Source organism: Falco punctatus, assembly GCF_963210335.1.
Source record: "Falco punctatus genome assembly, chromosome: 8".
Lineage (NCBI taxonomy): Eukaryota > Metazoa > Chordata > Aves > Falconiformes > Falconidae > Falco > Falco punctatus.
The window spans coordinates 45,096,207-45,116,896 of NC_137588.1; the positions used below are offsets into that span (position 1 = coordinate 45,096,207).

Sequence of the window (20,690 nt, forward strand, 5' to 3'; positions counted from 1 at the left end):
AGTTAACAAAATAAAAGAGACACGTTGCAAGTCTACCATGACAGGACTGCAGAAGGTTTTGCTTCATTCTGTTTCTGATGCCTCATTGAGTACTCCAACACGAGTTTGTCCTTGATGGTACTCGTCCCAGGTAAGGAAAGCAGAACGGAGAATGAAGTCTTCTGCAGCTATCAAACCGTGCGTGGCTCTTCTCGATGCCGCCGATTTCACCAAGAGCGGCAGAGTTCCTTTGTGTTCTGCTCTGCCGCGCGTATCGGGTGCTGAGCACTCTCAGGATGGGGGAGGTGACCCGAAAGCCCCTGGCAGCGTGCCAGAGCGTTGAACGCCCCCGGGGCCGGCGCAGCCGCCGCGCCCCGCGGAGCGCGGCCATCAGCCGGCTGCGGTGACATGGCGGCGCCTCCGGGTGCCGCTGTTGGCCGACGCGGAGCGGCGATGGAGCCGGAGTCGCAGCCGCAGCCGCAGCCGCCGCAGCGTCCTGCCCCCACGGGCTGCTGGCTCGCACGGCGCCGGCCAGAGCGGCAGCGGCACGGGCAGCAGCGGCGTCCGAGCCGGCGCCGAGATCGCTGCTCTCCGGCGACCCCCGCGCTCGTGGCGGAGCGGGATTGCAAGGGAGGGAGGGAAGAGCGCGGCGAGCGCTGGCGAGAATGGCGGGCAGGCCGGGGCCGAGCCGGCGGCGAGCGGCCGGGCGAGCGCTGCTGCCCGCCGTGCTGCTGTGCTTGTGCTGCCGGGCGGCGCCGGAGCGGATCCGCTACGCCATCCCCGAGGAGCTGGGCAGAGGCTCGCTGGTGGGGCCGCTGGCGCGGGACCTGGGGCTGAGCCCGGCCGAGCTGCCGGCACGCAAGCTGCGGGTGGCGTCTGCCGCTAAGAGGCAGCTGAAATACTTCAGCGTGAGCGGGGAGAACGGGAACCTGTACGTGAGCGAGAGGCTGGACCGGGAGCAGATGTGCGGCGAGTCGCCGTCCTGCGCCGTCAGCTTCGAGGCGCTGGTGCAGAACCCGCTCAACGTCTTCCACGTCGACGTCGCCATCCACGACGTCAACGACAACGCGCCGGCTTTCAGCAAGGCTGCTCTCCACCTCGAAATCGGTGAATGGACGCTTCCCGGCGCTCGTTTTCCGCTGGAGATGGCCCGAGACGCGGACGTGGGCAGCAACTCGCAGCTGACGTACCAGCTCAGCAGCAACCCGTCCTTCAGCCTGGCCGTCAAGGAGAGCCCGGATGGAAGCAAGCAGCCGGAATTAGTGCTAGAGTGTGCGTTGGACCGTGAGAAGCAGAGCTCCTTCGAGCTGGTGCTGACGGCGGTGGATGGCGGGGACCCCGCCAGGTCCGGGACCGTGCAGGTTCGCGTCAACGTGACGGACGCCAACGACAACCCGCCCGTGTTCAGTAAAAGCGTCTACGAGGCGCGAGTGCGGGAGAATCTGCCGCCGGGGTCGCCGGTGCTGCGGGTGCGGGCCACGGATGCGGACGCGGGCTCCAACGCGCGGGTCTCCTACTCCTTCGGCAACGTCCCCGACGGCGTCCGCGCATTGTTCAGCGTGGACAGCGAGAGCGGCGAGGTCAGGACGGCGGGGCCCCTCGATTTCGAGGAGAGGAGTAAATACAGCTTCGGCCTGGAGGCGAGGGACGGCGGCGGGCTAACGGCGCACTGCAGGGTGCAGCTAGAGATCACCGACGAGAACGACAACGCGCCCGAAATCACGGTGCTGTCGGTGTCGAGCCCGGTGCCCGAGGACGCGCCGGCCGGCACGGTGGTGGCCCTGCTGAACGTGAACGACGCGGACTCCGGGGAGAACGGTCAGGTGTCATGCGAGCTGTCGGGGGAGGCGCCGCTGTCGATCGTGGCGTCGTCGGGCGGCTCGTACAAGGTGGTGACGGCGAGCGCGCTGGACCGGGAGCAGGCGGCCGAGCACCGGGTGACGGTGGTGGCCAGGGACGGCGGCAGCCCGGCGCTGTCCAGCCGCACGGCGCTGGTGCTGGAGGTGTCGGACGTGAACGACAACGCGCCGGTGTTCGAGGAGGCCGCCTACAGCGCCTACGTGGCGGAGAACAACGCGGCGGGCGCGCCGGTGCTGCGCGTGCGCGCGCGGGACGCGGACGCGGGCGCCAACGGGCGCGTGAGCTACTGGCTGGCGGGCGGCAGCGCGGGCGCGGCGCCGTACGTGTCGGTGGAGGCGCGGAGCGGCGCGGTGTACGCGCAGCGCTCCTTCGACTACGAGCAGTGCCGCGAGTTCGCGGTGGCGGTGCGGGCGCAGGACGGCGGGGCGCCGGCGCGGAGCTCCACGGCGACGGTGCGCGTCTTCGTGCTGGACCGCAACGACAACGCGCCGCGCGTGCTGTGGCCGGCGGCGGGCGCGGGGGCGGAGGCGGCGGCGGGCGCGGGGCCGTTCGAGGTGGTGCCGCGCTCGGCCGAGGCCGGGTACCTGGTGGCCAAGGTGGTGGCGGTGGACGCGGACGCGGGGCGCAACGCGTGGCTGTCGTACGAGCTGGTGCAGGCGCCGGAGCCGGCGCTGTTCCGCGTGGGGCTGCACAGCGGCGAGGTGCGCACGGCGCGGGCCGTGTCGGAGAGGGACGCGGCCAAGCAGCGGCTGGTGGCCGTGGTGAAGGACCACGGGCAGCCGGCGCTGTCGGCCACGGCCACGCTGCACGTGGTGCTGGCCGAGAGCTTGCAGGAGGCGCTGCCGGAGCTGAGCGAGCGGGCGGCGGGCGCCGACGCGCCGGCGGAGCTGCAGTTCTACCTGGTGCTGGCGCTGGCGCTGCTGTCCGCGCTGTTCCTGCTGAGCGTGGCGCTGGCCGTGGTGGCGCGGGTGCGCGGCGCCGGGCCGCCCGCCGTCCTGCGCTGCCTGGGCGCGCAGCGCTTCTCCGTGGCCGGCGCCGCCTTCCCGGCCGACTTCTGCGAGGGCACCTTGCCCTACTCCTACAACCTGTGCGTGACGCCGGGCCGCGCCGTCGCCGAGGGCGCTTGGCTGCCGCCGCCGCTGCCCAGCCTGCCCGCGGAGGAGCTGCTCGGCGGGGAGCCCTGCGGGAAGCCGTGCCCGAGCAGCAGCGCCGGCGCGGGAGAGCCGACCGCGGACGCCGACGCACCGCAGGTCGGTAAGCCCGCGCGCTCCGCTCCTCCCCTCGAGCCTTTCCGAGCCTCCGACGGCTGTTCCCCGGGGCTTCCCGCGGGGGCGGTGCAGGGGCAGCGCTGGGCCGTGTCCCCGCCAGGGAACGGAGGCACGCACGGGCTCTCCGCCTGCCCCTTGATGCTCTTTCCCACAGGAAGGTTCGCGTGGCGCCGTGACGGGGGCAGTTACCCCGGCGCTTGTTCCCCGCTAGGGAGCGGTTCCCTCCTCCCACCAGGTGCCCTCCCATCTTCTGGAGAAGGCTGTAGGTACGGCTGCATTCGTGGGCCAGATAAATTTCATCAGGGCGTGATTTTCCCGAGTTCTGTGCTCTATTATTTCTCCTCTCTTTTTCCTGGGTGGTATTTCCCTCCTCCTTCTGGCCCTCGTCTCTCTGTCTGTCTGTCTGAGACAAGTGCAGGTGTAGAACGGCAAAAAAGAAAGCGAAAGAAAGTCGCCTCTTGTGTTTCAGAGCCTGTCGTCCTATCCTGAGAACATACCTAAGACTACAATCAGGTAAAAAAAATGACACCATTTGCGCACTCGACTAAAGTGCATTTGCACACTTGCGCCTCGTCCACCTGGCTTAGGGTTTGCAGCCGTCCTTGTCTTCTGCCGCTTCCTACAGCATTTAGTGGGAAAGGTGTGTCCCACGGCCGGGAAGATTCACGAACTAGACGAGTGTTTTCCTGCCACGCATCAAGCTCTTACACCGTGATTTTTGAGAAGATGAAAGCCGCTGCGCGGTCGTTGAAAGCGATTATAGAATTATCAGTACCGAATTATCGAATGACTTGGATAAGTGTGAATGTGCATAAGCTGTCCTAGGTCTTGCGGGGAGAAATCCCAGAGCGGGTGCAGGTGCCCGAGCAACGCCCCTCGTCAGGGGCTGGCTGGGCGGGGGTGGGGCGCTGAGATTCTGTGTGGGTGGCCGCCACCCCCTTTAGACTTTAACCGCCTAATGACCGTCAGCGGTGGCGGAGCGTTTAATCTGGGGCGTGTTCCTGGCGGCTGGGTGAATGAGCCTGATCCCTCTGGCTCCCGGGGGACGCTCTGGACGTCGTGTTTTGTGTTGCAGAGCCTGTTTGCTCTTGCTGTCCTTGTACCGGTTGTTCCAGCGTGACGGCTACAGAAGCCAGTGGTGGGGGTTTGTGGTTTTGGACTAATAGTCTAAGCATCGTATTACGAGAAAAATGTACATTCTTGTGCATCCACTGCCATTAGGCAGTCATCATTGCCGTGCGGTAGCATCAGGCGAGCCGCGGGAGGCGCGCTCTGTCTCCCTGGCCGGGATCATCTCGGGGAGCTAGTCAGGAGCGGGCGGGAGAGAAGGCGACGGCGGAGATCCCCGCTGGATGGGACCCGCTGCCTCCGCGGCGAGTGCCGCGTCCCGGCGAGCTGCCCGTGGGAGGCCGGGCGGGCCGCGCTCGGCAGCGCTCGGTGCCTGCAGTGCCGGGAGGAGGCTGCGGGCGCCGCTGTTGACCGAGGAGGAGCGAGAGGAAGGCCGGAGCGCTGCAGGCAGCCCCGCCCGCTGCGGCCCGGCCGGCTCGGCGGCCGGGCAGTCTGCGAGCGTCCCCGCGGTACGGAGCCGCGCTGCACCGAGGTGGAGGGGCCCGAAGAGGCGAGCAGTACCCGTGCCCCTTTCGGCGGGTAGCGTCGGGGAACTGCCGGCAGTGCCTCGGTGGAGATGTGCGCGGCGGGGAGGCGCTGGGGCCGGCGGGAGCGAGCCCTGCTCTGGTGCGTCCTGCTGGCGGCGTGGGAGGCGGCGTGGGGGCAGCTGCGCTACTCGGTTGCCGAGGAGATGCCGAAGGGCTCGTTCGTGGGCGACGTGGCCAAGGACCTGGCGCTGCCGCTGCCCGCGCTCCCCGACCGCGGTGTGCGCCTTGTCTGCGAAGGTAAGGCGCAGTATTTCGCCTTCCATGGGAAGACGGGACATTTGGTAACGGCGGAGAGGATAGACAGAGAGCAGCTCTGCCGGCTGGTGGAGAAATGCGTGCTGCGCTGTGAGGTGATAGTGGACGGGGAAATGAAGGTTTACGGCGTCGACGTGGAGGTCATGGACATTAACGATAACGCGCCCAGCTTCCGAGAGGCAGAGAAAGAAGTGCGAATAAGCGAGATGACAGCGCCGGGGTCGCGGTTTCCCCTGGCTGAGGCTCATGACCCGGACGCGGGAGCGAATTCCCTGCAGAGCTACGAGCTGAGCGGCGACGAGCACTTCTCGCTGGCCGTGCAGGCGGGCCCCGGCGGGGACCAGCGCCCCGAGCTGGTGCTGGCCAAGGCGCTGGACCGGGAGGAGGCGGCGTTCCACGAGCTGGTGCTGAGGGCGAGCGACGGCGGCGACCCGGCACGGACGGGCACGGCGCGGATCTGCGTGGCCGTGCTGGACGCGAACGACAACGCGCCCCAGTTCAGCCAGGCCGAGTACACGGTGCGTGTGCCGGAGGACGTGCCCGTGGGCTCCGTCCTCCTCACCGTCACGGCCGCCGACGCCGACGAGGGGCTGAACGGGCACGTGAAATACAGTTTTAAAAGAATTTCAGACAGAGCGTCAGAACTTTTTTACCTAGACCCTGAGACAGGGGAAACATCCGTTAAGGAGGATTTGGACTTCGAGGACATGTCCTCACATCAAATGGAGGTTCAGGCATATGACGGCGGAGGTCTCTCCGACACTGCCAAAGTCGCGATCAGCGTGACAGACGTGAACGACAACGCGCCCGAGATTTCTGTGCGGTCGGCGCTGAGCGCGATCTCCGAGGACGCGCCGTCGGGGACGGTGGTGGCCCTGCTGCACGTGCAGGACCGGGACTCGGGGGCGAACGGCGAGGTGCGGTGCAGCATCGGCGAGGGGCTGCCGTTCCGGCTGGAGAAGTCCTTTGAGGGCTACTACCGCGTGGTGACGGCGAGGGAGCTGGACCGGGAGGAGGTGGCGGAGTACAACGTGACGGTGCGGGCGGCGGACGGCGGGTCGCCGTCGCTGTGGAGCGGCGCGGTGCTGGCGCTGCGGGTGCTGGACGTGAACGACAACGCGCCGGTGTTCGCGGAGGCGCGCTACAGCGCCCGGCTGCCCGAGAACAACGCGGCGGGCGCGCTGGTGCTGACGGTGCGGGCGGCGGACGCGGACTGGGGTCAGAACGCGCGCGTGCGGTACCGGCTGTCGGAGGGGCGGGTGCGCGGCGCGCCGCTCTCGTCCTACGTGTCGGTGCAGGCGGAGACGGGCGCGCTGTACGCGCTGCGCTCCTTCGACTACGAGGAGGTGCGCGAGGTGGGGCTGTGGGTGCGGGCGGAGGACGGCGGCGCGCCGGCGCTGAGCAGCAACGTGTCGGTGCGGCTCGTGATCGTGGACGAGAACGACAACGCGCCGCAGGTGCTGTACCCGCCGGCGGCGCCGGGCGCGGGCTGGGCGGGCGTGGAGCTGGCGCCGCGCTCGGCGGAGCCCGGGGCGCTGGTGGCCAAGGTGGTGGCGGTGGACGCGGACGCGGGGCAGAACGCGTGGCTGTCGTACGAGCTGGCCAAGGCGACGGAGCCGGGGCTGTTCCGCGTGGGGCTGCACAGCGGCGAGGTGCGCACGGCGCGCTTCCCGCTGGCCCGCGACGCGGCGCGGCAGAGCCTGGTGGTGGTGGTGAAGGACCACGGGCGGCCGGCGCTGTCGGCCACGGCCACGCTGACGGTGGTGCTGGCCGAGAGCGTGGCCGAGCTGCTCTCGGAGCTGGGCAGCGCGGCGGCGGCGCCGGGCGAGCCGGCCGGCAGCCTGACGCGCTGGCTGGTGGTGGCCGTGGCGGCCGTGTCCTGCCTCTTCCTCGCCTTCCTGCTGCTGCTGCTGGCGCTGAGCCTGCGGCGCTGGCGCCGCTCGCAGCTGCTGGCGGCGGGCAGCGGCGCCGCGCGCGGCGTCCCGGCCTCGCACTTCGTGGGCATCGACGGCGTCCGCGCCTTCCTGCACTCCTACTCGCACGAGGTGTCGCTCACCGCCGACTCGCGCAAGAGCCAGCTCCGCTTGTCGGCCGGCAGCTGCTGCGACACCCTGCCGGCCCGGCCGCCGCCCGACGAGCCCGCGCCGCTGCTCGGCGACGACCCCGCCGCGCCCCCGGTGAGTGCCTCTGCCCGCGCTTGGCTGCCTTTCCTTCCTGCCGCTCTGGAGTTTCTCGCTGCCCCTTGCGTTCCCTCCGTGCGCGCAGGCAAGGCCGGCGCAGCTGCGGGCACAGGGCCTCGGTGCGCTCCTGCCTCTCGTTCCCGCGGGGCCCGTGCCTGGCTGGCTCATCCGGCGCTCCGGCTGCGGTGGCAGGCAGGGGCGGTGAGGGTCCCTGGCGCTCTCTCGCGGGGCTGGCGAGGGGAGGAGGCGTAGGCACGACCGCAGCAGGACAGGCGCGGGGGTGTGGGGGGGTACATGGACTGGAGGGAGCGCTCGGGACTCCTGCTTTGCTCGGCTTCCACCCCCAGGCTCTGCTGGAGAGCCTTGCAGAGGATACCCCTCCCTTCTTGGAATGCTCCCAGGCGTGATAATGGCGCATGTCACAGGGAAGTGGCCTGGGGGACTGGCGGTTTGGTAAGAGGTGCTGGCACATTAGGAGGGTCCAAGAACACCACGGGACTTGTGAGGGGCTGTTGACGAGCGTCCTGGGAGCTGTCCTTGAGGGGCTGTAGAAGGGCACAAGACATGTCGTTAAGCCAAATGAATGTTATTCCAGCTGCATTGCGAGCCCTGGGAGGTCCTTCCTGTGTGTTCGCCCATTGTCACAGTGTTTTTAACAATTGGCTTAATTATGTGCTTACGGCAAGGGCCATTACAAGAGATTTGGAAGGAGCCAACTGAATATTCATTCCCTACTAAATACCTGAATTAGTTCCTGACCCTAAGTGCCATGCTCTAAGAAGAGAATGCCATGATCCCTTCAATTCAGCACGGGTTAACTTCTTGCCTTGCTAATTGTGATGATCTGGAGGTAGGTCATCATCTCTGATAATGTGTGCAAGATCAGATCTGCTACATTTCTCTGACTGTCACGTACCTGGCTTTGATGGTCACCGCTGTAAAGAGGAAGACAATCATAGCTGTGTTTCCATAAAATGTTACTGGAGGAAATGCTTTTGGTTGTCACAAACAAGACACATGTTTTGTTAGTTCGCAGGCTTCACTGCATTCATCAATTTATTCTTCCTGTTTGAGTGATGTGTGCTGTACATGGCAGTTATTGAGCATTGACGTGCACTTTATGTCGTGGTTTGGGAATCGTCTATCTTCCAAGGTGCCCATGTGCTGTAGTAGGACTGTTGTATCTTTGAGGTGATCCTTGGATGACTGGGTCTCTATCGGAGCTGCATATCGCTTATGGACTTGAGAAATTTCTCAGAAGCAGTGTGATGTGCAGAGAAATCCCTTTGCATGCATCTGTGTTGTGATCCTTGTTCTTCAGTAAGGAGAAGTTGGTGTGCAACTTTTCTTTCAGTGTTGTCTGTCTGCAGAGGTAGCCTTCCCATTGTGGAATGTTTGGCCAGGGTGAAAAGTTCTGCCTGTCCAGAGACCAGGCAAGTGAAAAAGGTTACTGTGCTTGACATCTGAAATGTCTGGAAGATGTAATGGTGCTGTAAAAGTTCAGTTTGTCCTGGTTGTTACAGGGAGCCCACAGCTGTGGTTCCATGCATTTTCCCTCTTCTACTCTGCAAAGACATTCCATTGAGGAAATGTGGCTGTGGTCTTTGGTGTGAGCCACTCACGTGCTTATTACCAACTTGATACCCTTCTTGCATAGCTTCTGCAGTTGGCAGGGGCTGAACTGTGAAGCTGTGATTCCTTCTCTGCAGCAGATGTCTTGTTCTTTCCTTGTTGGTTGTCCAGGCCTAAAGCTGGGCCTCATTGCGCCTGGTGACCCTTACAACATTTAAAGGTCTCTTCTAGTTGTTGGGCTGGCAAAGCACTTCCCATCCATACCATGAAGGTGCACAGGTGCCAAGGCAAAGACTTTGATGCCCTTCTGTTTCCCTAAGGTGCCACCAAATGACACACACATGCTTTTGAGCTTGTGGCTGACACATGGCCAAAACACTGGTTACTGTCCATGGTGCAACTGAAGGCTGTGTGCGCAGAGCCAGGAGGGTGGGAGGGAGGCATGGAGCCAGGGAAACAGGTGGGTCAGCGTGGTCCTGTCTGAGCAACGGTCTGATTTTGTGCCTTTTGCCAAGGCCTGTGCCATTCAGGCAGTGGTCCTGGTTGCCCTGTCCTGAAAGCCAAGGTCTGTCCTCTAGCAGTTTGCGCAGGAACTGTTTGTGTTGGGCAATGATGCACGGGAAGAACGGCTTCAATTCCTCTGTGAAACTGCATTGCCCATCTGTCTGTCCCTGTAACACTGCGATGTGGAGTTCTTCATAGTTGTAATGACACTGTCTTTCAGGCCTTTGTGTCCTGGAAGGTCGTGGTTCATTTCCCCCCTTTCTGCAGAGTGCTTTTGCATTTGAAACTGTGCGTGGCATTTTGCAGCAAATACTTCCTTCAGCCACCAAAGACAGACTTTTGCCTGTGAGGAAAAGCAAGCAGAAGCTAAAAGAGTCTGCTGTAGTAGCCCAGGAGAATAAGCATGAGAAAGAGATCGATGATAAGGTGTTTACACTTATTGCTTCGTATTTCTGGGAGATGAACAGGCCACACAGTAGAAAAAAAGGTTTCTGGGAGCTGATGACTATTTCTTAAAATGACCCCCCTAGTACTATGCAGTTCAGGGTGAGACTTCAGGGCCACACTGGCAGATTGAGATCTGTGTGACTTCCAGGTGCTCTCAGGGAGGAATTTCAATGCCTGCAGTGAAGACCAAGAAGACTTCCCGGTGCGTTTCTCTGACAACACTTTGTCTTCTGATGCTTCCTTGCCTTGCTCTGTTGATTTATGGGTTTTTTTTCTTGGTTTCCTGTGCATGTAGGTTTACTTGTCATTATCAGCAGAGCTTGGTTTAGCAATGTGTCACGTGTTAGTGCCTCTTGTCCATGCTACAGTGCGTGTGAAAGGCAGGAGATGTCAGAGTATCTTTGTGTTCTGTTATTATTGGGAGGAATCTCTTTAAACATGACCTTAGTGGAAGCCACATCTCTATGGAAGAGCGTGTGTGCTAAAAGAAGGGGAGAGTTTCCTCCTCAGCGAACAGTGTGATCACCTTGACTCTGTTGGGTGGCTTCTCCTCTTTTGTTTTGTCCTTTTATCAATGGTGGGCTTGGAGACAATCCTTCTGTTTGTTCTCAGACTTGTGGTGAAGAAATGTAACTTCCCCCTTGGTGAGATCGTAGTGCATTGTATTAGCACGGTATGTCTTTTCCAACTCTGAGAAGGCCAGTAGCAAATCAACCAGTTGTGTACCGTTGGAGAGAAGAAAGGGGAGCTGTGTGTGTGAGACTGTAGAAGAACAGATGGTCATTTCCTTGCTTGTCATAGTTAACACAACTGTGTGCCTGATGGTATAATGCGCGTGCAACTGGGGTTCCTGCTTCTCAGACAGTGTGGCCTAAGAAATGCTATTCCCTGTGATGCTTTCATTCCTGCATGTTTCTGACTCTTGCCTCGCTTGTTGTCATGAGCTAGAGCTTGACCTCAGTGTGCCTGATGACATAGGGAAGGTCAGGTCCCTTGCAATTCCCTGAGTGCAGGCTCAGATCACATACTCCCCTTTGATGTTGAGAACTGTAAAGAGGAAGACTTTCCTAGGCATACGTGTGCTCCCAGAGGCACAGTTGTCTGTAGTGAGAAAGAGGAAGAGCATCCCTACTGCAGTCCTCAAAGTGCAGAGTTCCAACCAAGCCCAAGCAAATTTCCGTGAGCACACCTGGGGCCTGTGGGAGAAGATGTGCATCGTTGGAAGACTGTACAGGGTATCCTCCATACAGCCCCCCAAAATACATTGGCTGCTAAACTGGAGAAATATGGGACTTTTAGATCACTGGCTGAATGGCCATGTCCCAAGAGTTCAAGTCAGTGGCTCAATGTTCAAGTAGATATCAGTAACATGTGTTGTCCTACAATGGTCTGTACTTGGATCAGTACTATTTTGTGTATTCATAGACAGTGCGATTGGGTGCAGCTACAGCATGTTTGAAGATGACTCCAAGCTGAGTTGACTCACTCAAGGGAAGTGATGCAATCCAGAGACACCTTGGCAGGCTAGAAGTTGAGTAAGGCAAAGTGCAAGGTGCTGCAACTGGGTCTGGGCAATTCCCAGTTTCAATACAGACTGGGGGATGGGTGGATTGAGAACAAGTTTTGGGTACTGGTGGGTGACTGTTGCAGGTTTATCCCAGCTGGTAACCATACAGACGTTTGCTCGCTCCCCCCACCCAGAGGGGTGGGGAGGAGAATCTGAAAGAAATGGAAACCTCGAGGCTGAGATAAGAACAGTTTAATAAATTACACAGAATTTTAAAAAGTTAACAACAACATCAACAACAATAATAGTAATGATAATATTATTAACAGGAGCCATCATGAGAAGGTTGGGAAAAGGATAAAATCCAAAAGAAAAGGGAGAAAGGAAAGCAAGTGATGCACAGTACAACTGCTCAACACCCGCTGACCGATGCCCAGCCAGTCCCTGAGCAATGATTCCCCCCGCACCTCCCCCTCCAATTTATATACCAAGCATGATGTCCCATGGAATGGAATACCTCTTTGGCTGGTTCAGGTCAGCTGACCTGGCTGAGTCCCTTGCCACTCTCTTGGGCCCCTCCAGCACTCTGGCTGGCAAGGCCCAAGAAACTGAAAATTATTTGACTTAGCATAGACATTACCCAGCAACAACTGAAAACATCAGTGCATTATCAACATAGTTCTCACATCACAGCCAGAACACAGTGCTTTACTAGCTACTAAGAAGAAAGTTAAGTCCATCCCAGCTGAAACCAGGACAGTGACAAACGGGACATGAGCTGGCAATATGGGATTGGTGCCAAGAAAGCTGCTCACATCCTGGGCTGCATAAGAAGTAGCATGGCCAGCAGGCCGAGTGAGGTGGTTCTTCCCCTCTACTCTGCTTTCATGAGACCCCAGCTGCAGGACTGCGCTCAGCTCTGGGGCCCACAGTCACAACAGACATGGGCCGGTTACATTAGGTCCAGAGAAGGACCACCTAAATGGTCAAAGGGCTGGAACATCTGATGACCCAGGCTCTGTAAGATGACTGCACCTCTTTTCTTTTGGCCATTTATCTCTTCTTTGAGGAAGGGCTGAAGCAGTTGAGGTCCTGCAGCCTATAGAAAAGAAGCAGACCTTATTGTGCCTTTTCAATGTATAAATGGGGCTTATAATAAAGACGGAGAGAGACTTTTTACCAGGGGCTGCTGTGACAGGGCAAGAGACAATGGTTTTCTACTGAAAGAGGGTTGGTTTTAAAGAGAGAGAAAGAAGAAATATTTTACGATGAGGGTGGTTCTTGATCAGGTTAGACGGGGCTTTGAGCAACCTGATCTAGTGAAGGAGGTCCCTGTCCATGGCACAGGGCTGGGCTAGGTGAACTTGAAAGGTCCCTTCCAATCCAAACCATTCTTTGGATCCATGAAAGACTCGGTGTGGCTTTGCACTTTCCCCTGCTCAGCCCCTCAAGTACGGAGATGCAAGAGCAGGAACTTCTGTGAATCAAAATGTAACTAGTAAGGGTTATTCTGCTCTCTTAGACCAGAGCTATACACGTGGCCTTTGGGGTGATATGTTTCTCGGGGTAATTGTTCTTCTTCCTAAGAGAAGAATTTACAACAAAACAAAGGAGACCCCTTGCAGGTCTACCATGACAGGACTGCAGAGGGTTTTGCTTCATTCTGTTTCTGATGCCTCATTGAGTACTCCAACACGAGTTTGTCCTTGATGGTACTCGTCCCAGGTAAGGAAAGCAGAACGGAGAATGAAGTCTTCTGCTGCTATCAAACCGTGTGTTGCTCTTCTCGTTGTCGCCGATTTCATCAGGAGAGGCTGAGTTCCTTCTGTTGTGCTCTGCCGCGCGAATCGGGTGCTGAGCACTCTCTGCGATGGGAGAGGTGACCCGAAAGCCCCTGGTGCCGGCGCAGCCCCCGCGCCCCGCGGAGCGCAGCCATCAGCCGGCTGCGGTGGCGTCGTGGCGCCTCCGGGTGCCGCTGTTGGCCGACGCGGAGCGGCGCTGGAGCCACAGCCGCAGCCGCAGCCGCCGCAGCGTCCTGCCCCCACGGGCTCTGGCTCGCACGGCGCCGGCCAGAGCGGCAGCGGCACGGGCAGCAGCGGCGAGAGGCGGCGCGGGGAACAGCGGCGTCCGAGCCGGCGCCGAGATCGCTGCCCTCCGGCGGCCCCCGCACTCGTGGCGGAGCGGGGCTGCAAGGGAGGGAGGGCAGCGGCAGGAGGGAGGAGCGCGGCGAGCGCTGGCGAGAATGGCGGGCAGGCCGGGGCCGAGCCGGCGGCGAGCGGCCGGGCGAGCGCTGCTGCCCGCCGTGCTGCTGTGCTTGTGCTGCCGGGCGGCGCCCGAGCGGATCCGCTACGCCATCCCCGAGGAGCTGGGCAGAGGCTCGCTGGTGGGGCCGCTGGCGCGGGACCTGGGGCTGAACCCGGCCGAGCTGCCGGCACGCAAGCTGCGGCTCAGCGCCGAGGAGCAATACTTCAGCGTGAGCGGGGAGAACGGGAACTTGTACGTGAGCGAGAGGCTGGACCGGGAGCAGATGTGCGGCGAGTTGCCGTCCTGCGCCGTCAGCTTCGAGGCGCTGGTGCAGAACCCGCTCAACGTCTTCCACGTCGACGTCGCCATCCACGACGTCAACGACAATGCGCCGGCTTTCAGCAAGGCTGCTCTCCACCTCGACATCCTAGAGCTGACGCTTCCCGGCGCTCGTTTTCTGCTGGAGATGGCCCGAGACGCGGACGTGGGCAGCAACTCGCAGCTGACTTACCAGCTCAGCAGCAACCCGTCCTTCAGCCTGGCCGTCAAGGAGAGCCCGGGTGGAAATACGCAGCCGGAATTAGTACTCGAGCTCGCGTTGGACCGTGAGAAGCAGAGCTCCTTCGAGCTGGTGCTGACGGCAGTGGATGGTGGGGACCCCGCCAGGTCCGGGACCGTGCAGGTTCGCGTCAACGTGACGGACGCCAACGACAACCCGCCCGTGTTCAGTAAAAGCGTCTACGAGGCGCGAGTGCGGGAGAATCTGCTGCCGGGGTCGCCAGTGCTGCGGGTGCGGGCCACGGATGCGGACGCGGGCTCCAACGCGCGGGTCTCCTACTCCTTCGGCAACGTCCCCGACGGCGTCCGCGCATTGTTCAGCGTGGACAGCGAGAGCGGCGAGGTCAGGACGGCGGGGCCCCTCGATTTCGAGGAGAGGAGTAAATACAGCTTCGGCCTGGAGGCGAGGGACGGCGGCGGGCTGACGGCGCACTGCGAGGTGCAGCTAGAGATCACCGACGAGAACGACAACGCGCCCGAAATCACGATGCTGTCAGTGTCGAGCCCGGTGCCCGAGGACGCGCCGGCTGGCACGGTGGTGGCCGTGGTGAAAGTGCGGGACCGGGACTCCGGGGAGAACGGTCAGGTGTCGTGCGAGCTGTCGGGCGAGGCGCCGCTGTCGATCGTGTCGTCGTCGGGCGGCTCGTACAAGGTGGTGACGGCGAGCGCGCTGGACCGGGAGCAGGCGGCCGAGCACCGGGTGACGGTGGTGGCCAGGGACGGCGGCAGCCCGGCGCTGTCCAGCCGCACGGCGCTGGTGCTGGAGGTGTCGGACGTGAACGACAACGCGCCGGTGTTCGAGGAGGCCGCCTACAGCGCCTACGTGGCGGAGAACAACGCGGCGGGCGCGCCGGTGCTGCGCGTGCGCGCGCGGGACGCGGACGCGGGCGCCAACGGGCGCGTGAGCTACTGGCTGGCGGGCGGCAGCGCGGGCGCGGCGCCGTACGTGTCGGTGGAGGCGCGGAGCGGCGCGGTGTACGCGCAGCGCTCCTTCGACTACGAGCAGTGCCGCGAGTTCGCGGTGGCGGTGCGGGCGCAGGACGGCGGGGCGCCGGCGCGGAGCTCCACGGCGACGGTGCGCGTCTTCGTGCTGGACCGCAACGACAACGCGCCGCGCGTGCTGTGGCCGGCGGCGGGCGCGGGGGCGGAGGCGGCGGCGGGCGCGGGGCCGTTCGAGGTGGTGCCGCGCTCGGCCGAGGCCGGGTACCTGGTGGCCAAGGTGGTGGCGGTGGACGCGGACGCGGGGCGCAACGCGTGGCTGTCGTACGAGCTGGTGCAGGCGCCGGAGCCGGCGCTGTTCCGCGTGGGGCTGCACAGCGGCGAGGTGCGCACGGCGCGGGCCGTGTCGGAGAGGGACGCGGCCAAGCAGCGGCTGGTGGCCGTGGTGAAGGACCACGGGCAGCCGGCGCTGTCGGCCACGGCCACGCTGCACGTGGTGCTGGCCGAGAGCTTGCAGGAGGCGCTGCCGGAGCTGAGCGAGCGGGCGGCGGGCGCCGACGCGCCGGCGGAGCTGCAGTTCTACCTGGTGCTGGCGCTGGCGCTGCTGTCCGCGCTGTTCCTGCTGAGCGTGGCGCTGGCCGTGGTGGCGCGGGTGCGCGGCGCCGGGCCGCCCGCCGTCCTGCGCTGCCTGGGCGCGCAGCGCTTCTCCGTGGCCGGCGCCGCCTTCCCGGCCGACTTCTGCGAGGGCACCTTGCCCTACTCTTACAACCTGTGCGTGGCGCCGGGCCGCGCCGTCGCCGAGGGCGCTTGGCTGCCGCCGCCGCTGCCCAGCCTGCCCGCGGAGGAGCTGCTCGGCGGGGAGCCCTGCGGGAAGCCGTGCCCGAGCAGCAGCGCCGGCGCGGGAGAGCCGACCGCGGACGCCGACGCACCGCAGGTCGGTAAGCCCGCGCGCTCGCGCTCCTCCCCTCGAGCCTTTCCGAGCCGCCGACGGCAGTTCCTCGGGGTTTCCCGCGGGGGAGGGCAGGGGCAGCGCTGGGCCGTGTCCCCACCAGGGAACGGAGGCACGCACGGGCTCTCCGCCTGCCCCTTGATGCTCTTTCCCACAGGAAGGTTCGCGTGGCGCCGTGACCGGGGCAGTTACTCCGGCGCTTGTTCCCCGCTAGGGAGCCGTTCCCTCCTTTTGCCAGGTGCCCTCCCATCTTCTAGAGAAGGCTGCAGGAACGGCTGCACTTGTGGGGCAGATAAATTTCATCAGGGCGTGATTTTCCCGAGTTCTGTGTGCTATTATTTCTCCTCTCCTTTTTCTTGTGTGATAGCAGTTCCCTCTACCTGGCCTTCCTCTGCCTGTCTGTCTGTCTGTCTGCCTGAGAGAAGTGCAGGTGTAGAACGGCAAAAAAAAAAAAGGAGGGGAAAAAGTCGCCTCTTGTGTTTCAGAGCCTGTCTTCCCATCCTGAGAACATACCTAAGACTACAATGAGGTACGCAAAATGACACCATTTGCGCACTCGACTAAAGTGCATTTGCACATTTTCGCATCGTCCACGTGGCTTAGGGTTTGCAGCCGTCCTTGTCTTCTGCCGCTTCCTACAGCATTTAGTGGGAAAGGTGTGTCCCACGGCCGGGAAGATTCACGAACTAGACGAGTGTTTTCCTGCCACGCATCAAGCTCTTACACAGTGATTTTTGAGAAGATGAAAGCCGCTGCGCGGTCGTTGAAACCGATTATAGAATTATCAGTATCGAATTATCGAATGTCTTGGATAAATGTGAATGTGCATAAGCTGTCCTAGGTCTTACGGGGAGAAATCCCAGAGCGCGTGCAAGTGCCCGAGCAACGCCCCTCGTCAGGGGCTGGCTGGGCGGGGGTGGGGCGCTGAGGTTCTGTGTTGATGGCCGCCACCCCCTTTAGACTTTAACCGCCTAATGACCATCAGCGGTGGCGGAGCGTTTAATCTGGGGCGTGTTCCTGGCGGCTGGGTGAATGAGCCTGATCCCTCTGGCTCCCGGGGGACGCTCTGGAGATCGTGTTTTGTGTTGCAGAGCCTGTTTGCTCTTGCTGTCCTTGTACCGGTCGTTCCAGGGTAATCGGCTACAGAAGCCAGTGGTGGGGGCGTTGTGCTTTTGGACTAATAGTCTGAGCGCCGTATTTCGAGAAAAATAGATGTTCCTGTGCGTCCATGGCCGTTAGGCAGTCATCATTGCCGTGCGGTAGCATCAGGCGAGCCGCGGGAGGCGCGCTCTGTCTCCCTGGCCGGGATCATCTCGGGGAGCCAGGCAGGGGCGGGCGGGAGAGAAGGCGACGGCGGAGATCCCCGCTGGATGGGACCCGCTGCCTCCGCGGCGAGTGCCGCGTCCCGGCGAGCTGCCCGTGGGAGGCCGGGCGGGCCGCGCTCGGCAGCGCTCGGTGCCTGCAGTGCCGGGAGGAGGCTGCGGGCGCCGCTGTTGACCGAGGAGGAGCGAGAGGAAGGCCGGAGCGCTGCAGGCAGCCCCGCCCGCTGCGGCCCGGCTCGCTCTCTCGCTCGCTGGCTGGCTCGGCGACCGGGCGGTGTGCGAGCGTCCCCGCGGTGCGGAGCCGCGCTGCACCGAGGCGGAGGGGCCCGAAGCGGAGAGTCGTGCTCGTGGCCCTTTCGGCGGCCGGCGGCGGGGAGCTGCCGGTGGTGCCGCGGCAGAGATGTGCGCGGCGGGGAGGCGCTGGGGCCGGCGGGAGCGAGCCCTGCTCTGGTGCGTCCTGCTGGCGGCGTGGGAGGCGGCGTGGGGGCAGCTGCGCTACTCGGTTGCCGAGGAGATGCCGAAGGGCTCGTTCGTGGGCGACGTGGCCAAGGACCTGGCGCTGCCGCTGCCCGCGCTCCCCGACCGCGGTGTGAGCCTTGTCTGCGAAGGTAAGGCGCAGTATTTCGCCCTGCACGGGAAAACGGGACATTTGGTGACGGCGGAGAGGATAGACAGAGAGCAGCTCTGCGAGGGTCTGCAGCAATGTGTGCTGCGCTGTGAGGTGATAGTGGACGGGGAAATGAAGGTTTACGGCATCGACGTGGAGATCACGGACATTAACGACAACGCGCCCAGGTTCCGAGAGGCAGAAAAAGAAGTGCGAATAAGCGAGACGACAGCGCCGGGGTCGCGGTTTCCCCTGGCTGAGGCTCACGACCCGGACGCGGGAGCGAATTCCCTGCAGAGCTACGAGCTGAGCGGCGACGAGCACTTCTCGCTGGCCGTGCAGGCGGGCCCCGGCGGGGACCAGCGCCCCGAGCTGGTGCTGGCCAAGGCGCTGGACCGGGAGGAGGCGGCGTTCCACGAGCTGGTGCTGAGGGCGAGCGACGGCGGCGACCCGGCACGGACGGGCACGGCGCGGATCCGCGTGGCCGTGCTGGACGCGAACGACAACGCGCCCCAGTTCAGCCAGGCCGAGTACACGGTGCGTGTGCCGGAGGACGTGCCCGTGGGCTCCGTCCTCCTCACCGTCACGGCCGCCGACGCCGACGAGGGGCTGAACGGGCACGTGAAATACTCAGTGAAGAAAATCTCGGAGAGAGCGTCAAAGATTTTTCACCTGGACACTGAGATGGGATCGATCAAGCTTGTGCGTAGCCTGGACTTCGAGGAAGCCGACTCGTACGATCTTGAGGTGCAAGCACATGATGGTGGGGCCCTTTTCGACACTGCCAAAGTCGCGATCAGCGTGACAGACGTGAACGACAACGCGCCCGAGATTTCTGTGCGGTCGGCGCTGAGCGCGATCTCCGAGGACGCGCCGTCGGGGACGGTGGTGGCCCTGCTGCACGTGCAGGACCGGGACTCGGGGGCGAACGGCGAGGTGCGGTGCAGCATCGGCGAGGGGCTGCCGTTCCGGCTGGAGAAGTCCTTTGAGGGCTACTACCGCGTGGTGACGGCGAGGGAGCTGGACCGGGAGGAGGTGGCGGAGTACAACGTGACGGTGCGGGCGGCGGACGGCGGGTCGCCGTCGCTGTGGAGCGGCGCGGTGCTGGCGCTGCGGGTGCTGGACGTGAACGACAACGCGCCGGTGTTCGCGGAGGCGCGCTACAGCGCCCGGCTGCCCGAGAACAACGCGGCGGGCGCGCTGGTGCTGACGGTGCGGGCGGCGGACGCGGACTGGGGTCAGAACGCGCGCGTGCGGTACCGGCTGTCGGAGGGGCGGGTGCGCGGCGCGCCGCTCTCGTCCTACGTGTCGGTGCAGGCGGAGACGGGCGCGCTGTACGCGCTGCGCTCCTTCGACTACGAGGAGGTGCGCGAGGTGGGGCTGTGGGTGCGGGCGGAGGACGGCGGCGCGCCGGCGCTGAGCAGCAACGTGTCGGTGCGGCTCGTGATCGTGGACGAGAACGACAACGCGCCGCAGGTGCTGTACCCGCCGGCGGCGCCGGGCGCGGGCTGGGCGGGCGTGGAGCTGGCGCCGCGCTCGGCGGAGCCCGGGGCGCTGGTGGCCAAGGTGGTGGCGGTGGACGCGGACGCGGGGCAGAACGCGTGGCTGTCGTACGAGCTGGCCAAGGCGACGGAGCCGGGGCTGTTCCGCGTGGGGCTGCACAGCGGCGAGGTGCGCACGGCGCGCTTCCCGCTGGCCCGCGACGCGGCGCGGCAGAGCCTGGTGGTGGTGGTGAAGGACCACGGGCGGCCGGCGCTGTCGGCCACGGCCACGCTGACGGTGGTGCTGGCCGAGAGCGTGGCCGAGCTGCTCTCGGAGCTGGGCAGCGCGGCGGCGGCGCCGGGCGAGCCGGCCGGCAGCCTGACGCGCTGGCTGGTGGTGGCCGTGGCGGCCGTGTCCTGCCTCTTCCTCGCCTTCCTGCTGCTGCTGCTGGCGCTGCGCCTGCGGCGCTGGCGCCGCTCGCAGCTGCTGGCGGCGGGCAGCGGCGCCGCGCGCGGCGTCCCGGCCTCGCACTTCGTGGGCATCGACGGCGTCCGCGCCTTCCTGCACTCCTACTCGCACGAGGTGTCGCTCACCGCCGACTCGCGCAAGAGCCAGCTCCGCTTGTCGGCCGGCAGCTGCTGCGACACCCTGCCGGCCCGGCCGCCGCCCGACGAGCCCGCGCCGCTGCTCGGCGACGACCCCGCCGCGCCCCCGGTGAGTGCCTCTGGCCGGACAGGTTTCGCTACGCATCTCTCTGCTGCTTCTCTGCCCTTTCTCTCCCGTCTTCTTATACTGCGTGGGGAGGTTTGGTTAGGAGTGAGGCGAAGTTTCATTTAGCATCGCGCTGCGTGGTCGTTCCTCTTGCTCCCGGGAGGTGGACGTGGGAGTATTTTTCAGCCTCACCGTGGTGTGGGAGGCTGCTTTGGCTATATTGTTCTTAGTCTGGGCCAGGTTGTTTCTCAGTCTGTCCCCCGACATGTAGAATAAAAGTTTTCCTTTTAGTAGCAGCTCGTCTGAACGGAGATATTGCATTAATATGAAACCGTACTTCGCGTTATTAGCAGGGTCACGTATCTTACCGACAGCACATGCGTTTTCGTAGCGTTAGGTTGTCTGTAAACAGAACGTCAATCACCCCGTGCATAACTTTGTACGGCTGGTTACTAGTTTGTACTTTTTATGAATCCTTATTGCTTGTTTCGTACTTGCACATGTAGTACCTTTTTGATCTTGTATTAATTATTATTGTTGAAAGCCGTGTGTGACGAACAGGTAGTATGCCTTTTGAAACCTGTAGTTATTTGAAAGGTTCTATTAATTTTTTGTGTTTCTTACCAGCCTGTGAGACATTTTACTTATAGG

At 62.9% G+C, this 20,690-nt stretch overlaps 3 protein-coding genes across 3 annotated transcripts in view; all 3 read left to right on the forward strand.

Annotated features, from left to right (window-relative positions):
- The first annotated feature begins 642 nt into the window (after positions 1 to 642).
- Positions 643 to 9,071, forward strand: LOC308068475 (uncharacterized protein). The gene is given in 4 exon segments (XM_080399182.1): positions 643 to 3,595; positions 4,329 to 4,658; positions 4,660 to 4,754; positions 4,757 to 9,071. Coding segments are annotated over 4 exon segments (6,069 nt in total). The 5' UTR covers positions 643 to 644; the 3' UTR covers positions 7,450 to 9,071.
- Positions 9,072 to 9,111: 40 nt separating this feature from the next.
- LOC308068594 (protocadherin gamma-A4-like) overlaps positions 9,112 to 20,690 on the forward strand; it is a 70,277-nt gene continuing 58,698 nt past the window's right edge. The window contains exon 1 of the mRNA XM_080399463.1: positions 9,112 to 15,902. Coding sequence (XP_080255589.1) covers positions 13,098 to 15,902 — 2,805 coding nt within the window. The 5' untranslated portion in view covers positions 9,112 to 13,097. The remainder of the gene's footprint in view (positions 15,903 to 20,690) is intronic.
- Positions 16,329 to 20,580, forward strand: LOC308068596 (protocadherin gamma-A10-like). The gene is given in 2 exon segments (XM_080399472.1): positions 16,329 to 17,577; positions 17,580 to 20,580. Coding segments are annotated over 2 exon segments (3,018 nt in total). The 5' UTR covers positions 16,329 to 17,145; the 3' UTR covers positions 20,166 to 20,580.